Source organism: Limulus polyphemus, unplaced genomic scaffold, assembly GCF_000517525.1.
Source record: "Limulus polyphemus unplaced genomic scaffold, Limulus_polyphemus-2.1.2 Scaffold9893, whole genome shotgun sequence".
Taxonomy (NCBI): domain Eukaryota; kingdom Metazoa; phylum Arthropoda; class Merostomata; order Xiphosura; family Limulidae; genus Limulus; species Limulus polyphemus.
Window position 1 is genome coordinate 1 of NW_013675503.1, and position 3,943 is coordinate 3,943.

At 30.4% G+C, this 3,943-nt stretch overlaps 1 protein-coding gene across 1 annotated transcript in view; it reads left to right on the forward strand.

The window, feature by feature from the left end:
* The first annotated feature begins 123 nt into the window (after window positions 1–123).
* Window positions 124–3,943, forward strand: part of LOC106476134 (anion exchange protein 3-like) — a 15,156-nt gene continuing 11,336 nt past the window's right edge. Inside the window, exon 1 of the mRNA XM_022380079.1 lies at window positions 124–558. Within this exon, the coding sequence (XP_022235787.1) occupies window positions 395–558 (164 nt within the window). The 5' untranslated portion in view covers window positions 124–394. The remainder of the gene's footprint in view (window positions 559–3,943) is intronic.

A 3,943-nucleotide genomic window follows, 5' to 3' on the forward strand; every position in this document is an offset into this window, starting at 1 on the left:
ATTTTTAAACACTACATTCTTTATCTAGTTTCTAAGGATTTTCAAGAATTAGATGTTTTGACCACTGCTGTGTTTGTTGTATCCCACACGAGATTATGTGTAGTAAACAAGATGTAAAGTGATTGTTATGGTGATGAGATTGTGTGTAGTAAACAAGATGGAAAGTGATTGTTACAGTGATGAGATTGTGTGTAGTAAACAAGATGGAAGGTGATTGAGTACAGTGAGTCACTGTAGCATATATTTACTTCTTTTTTTGATGACTAAATCTTGAATCAATTTTACCATCTACTACTATTTTTTTTACATTGCTATATGTGATTCTTCAGGGACTGTTTTACTGGACCTAGAAGAGAAAGACTTGCCAGGAATTGCTTACAGAATTGTTGAGAACATGGTCATCACTGACCAGATCAAGCCAGACCAGCGAGGGGCTGTCATGAGGGCACTTTTACTTCGACACAGACATGTCAATGAGCGTAATTTTGCTCCTTTTGGGCTAAGACGGAATTATTCTGGTTATTCTAATCTGTACTTAGCTGGTCATGATAAATCCAAGTATGTAAATCTTTTTTTTTAAGAGCTCTTTTAAAAGCTTCTATAAAATTTCAATGGTCTTTTTGCTTAATGAGCTACTTTGAAGTGTTTGTCCAAGTTTATATTCTGTATGTCTTATGATTGTGAAACTCCTAATGTTACATTTGGTTTATTAGCATGTTTGCTGCCATATGCTCACTGGTGGGTTACAACTTGCTTTTAGTTATGGACTACGTGACACACCGGTGGGACACAGACAATTATGTTTCGAAGCCAAATTTCTCTTGTGGCATATGAGTTTTGGACACTGTGACTGCTCTTTGGAACCTCTGTAATGTTCAGTTTTATTTATACTTAATTTATTGATACTGCTTGTGGTAGCAAATATGTTAAATCTTTTTGACACCAAACTGATGAGACCGATTCCTTAACTTAAGATTTAATGCATCATATTTGAAAAGATAGAAAATTCAAATAATTGTATGGTGGCCTATTAATTATTTGTGAAGTTCCACATTAACTCTAAAATGCCCAACTGCATTGATTAGATGCTCTTGTTGTATTGTTCATTTTATTGCATTACACAAACAAATTACTGGATGTAATAGTTTGAAACTTGGGATGAACTTTCTGTGGATCATGAAGCTTCAGGAAATGAAATATTTTTTATCTGTTATTGCTATAAATTTTTCTCATGGACCTTTAGGAGGAAAGTTGATAGAATTTTGAATGTGAAAGAAACAGTGCCAATTTGAACCTTGTTATCAGTTTTAGCTAGTCGTTGTTTCTCAATCTTGGTTGTCATGGTGTGACATAATTGCTTGTATCTCAGCTTTGAGAAGTCATAAGCAACTAATCTAAACACACGATGAAAGCTCTTTTTTTTACATTGTTTTAAAGTATAATCCAATTTGTTTTCAATTTCAATGGAGATTCGCCTAGAGATCTGAAAAAAAGTGATAACAGTAAATTAAATTAAAGGAAGAACTTGTAATAGTATAAAAATTAGTGTTATTTATGAATAAAACAAGTAATTATGTTTTTAAAAATACTACATTTTGCTAAGTTTACCTAACATCGTCAAGTGGATATACTCGAATAAGGGAACAAAATCATTACATGGATACTACATCACTAAGCAACAAAATAAAAACAAGTTGAGCACAACTGTTCAATAGATAAAAATTAAAATAAATATACTTTTACACATGACTACTGGATTATGGCTGTGTTTTTATTGTTTGTTTTTTTATAAAGATTTTTTTTTCTGCTACTTCTATTATTTTCTGTGTTAATGATCTTAACACCTGTAAAAACAACTGTTTATTTTGAGTCATGTGATCAAACACAAAAGAAGGGACCTTTAAACTTTTATTGTAATCCTACAGATACTTGTAAGCAGGTTTCTCAAATGTAAGTATTAACACATCCTTTACATGAATCCTGGAATGCTCTAGTCAACAAATTTGTGTGATACAGTTTGTCCTACAGTTCTTGCTGTATGCAGTAAAATTTCAGGTGTAAATTCATGTTCTAATCTTTAATTGTTTTTAACCAAATTTTTTTTATATGGCATGTGAAAGCCTGTTGAGTTGTAGTATAACACAGTGAAGAAAATGGTTTTACTCTCAAGCAAATTTCTGAAATATAAATAAAAAGAGGACTAGAGGACCTAGGTAGAAAGATTTTCCATTCAAGTACATTTGAAGTGTAATCCGACATCTGAAAAACAAGACAATAGTTCATGTGACACTGATTCTTCAAAAAAGAAGCCTTTTAATGTTCCCAACCATCTGAAGTTTAATTTTAATACCAAAAGTTTTTTAACCATCACCTTCCAAACAATTATCGTATCTAAAATCTATACTCTATCTCCATGAAAGGCACTAAACTTCTTGATTGACCACAAGTCTTAACCTTCTCCAGATGGGTCACAGGTCAAAGACCATGTCATCACATTTGTTGACTCATATTCAAACTTTTATTGAACTAATATTTCAAGAATTTATATCAGTAAGTTTGGTATCAAAGTGTAGATTATAATTCAAATTTTAGTATTATACATTATTTAATTTCCTAATTGAAAAGTAAATATTAAAAAAACACAGTTAAACATTGATTTTTGTGTGTCACGTGGTATGTTGAATGCAGCACTGGTTAAAAATAGATGTTTGTGAATTCAAAATACTAAGTCTATTGTTTCGTACGAATTAGAAACTCAAATTACAGATATTGACAAGCTAGAGTATAAAATAAGAAGGTCTTATCTTTTCTATTTGCTGATATTTCACTCATGTTATGAATAAAACATAGTGGCCCCATTCACCTCTTTCCATTTTTGGAAATGGTCCCTTATATACACTTACTTCAATATATGACCTGTGAATAACCATTCAAAAGCTCAGAATGTCCCTCTAGTGGCTTTCTCAGCCATTTTCATGTGTTAGGAGGTAGGTTGTGTCTTTAGTCTGCTCGAAATTTCATATTTTTTTAGACTGAAATACAGCTTAGTTTCTAAGCTTGATAAATTATAGTGGAACTCTATGGTATCAATATTGTAATTTATGGTTTTTTTAGTTATTCATCTTATATATATAAACTAAAAAAAATTATTTCGTTTCATATCCTCCAAGAAATTTTTTAAAGGCTTAGCAACCTACGTCAAACAGCAACCAAGTACAAAGGTCATAACTAGAAGAGATAATTGTTTGCTTTACTTCTTTATGTACTGTTTTATACTTTAAGAATTATTAATAAATATATATGATGTATAATAATGGAAATGTGACTGTATTTTACAAAATACTAGTCCACTAAAATACAGCAAAGACAGGTCACTTTGTAAAGGTCAATTTTATAATTTTGATACAGTAACATGAGAGCACATGTGCCACATCATTATAACTTCTGTATTGTTAACCAGGCACAGCTGATAGATCAATATATTAAATTTATAATGTTATGAGATTTAAGCTATTTAGTCTAAGCATTTATGTTTTCGTGTTGTTATTTGTGTTCATTCTAGAGCGAAAGAGGCATAATTTATATTTATTTCCTAATTTTTATATCGTGGTTACAAGATTGGTCAAATCTACTGAACCCGTACATATTTGTTAGTGAAAATAACGGGCAAAATATACATTTTTTTTTTCTTAAGAAACATTTGATAACTATCTGGACATTATAAAGATTTCGTACGTGAAATTTGAAAATTTCCTGATGCATAAAAGTATTTTTAATCTTAAAATGAAAATTACTTTGCATATTGGATATGCAACATGCGAAAAGAAAACAACATGAGAAAAACATTGCATAACAAACCTTAAGAATTAATAAAATAATTTGATATTTTGCATATGAAAGCATTATAATTTTTTGCTGATAATCTGCTAAATTTCGTTAACAT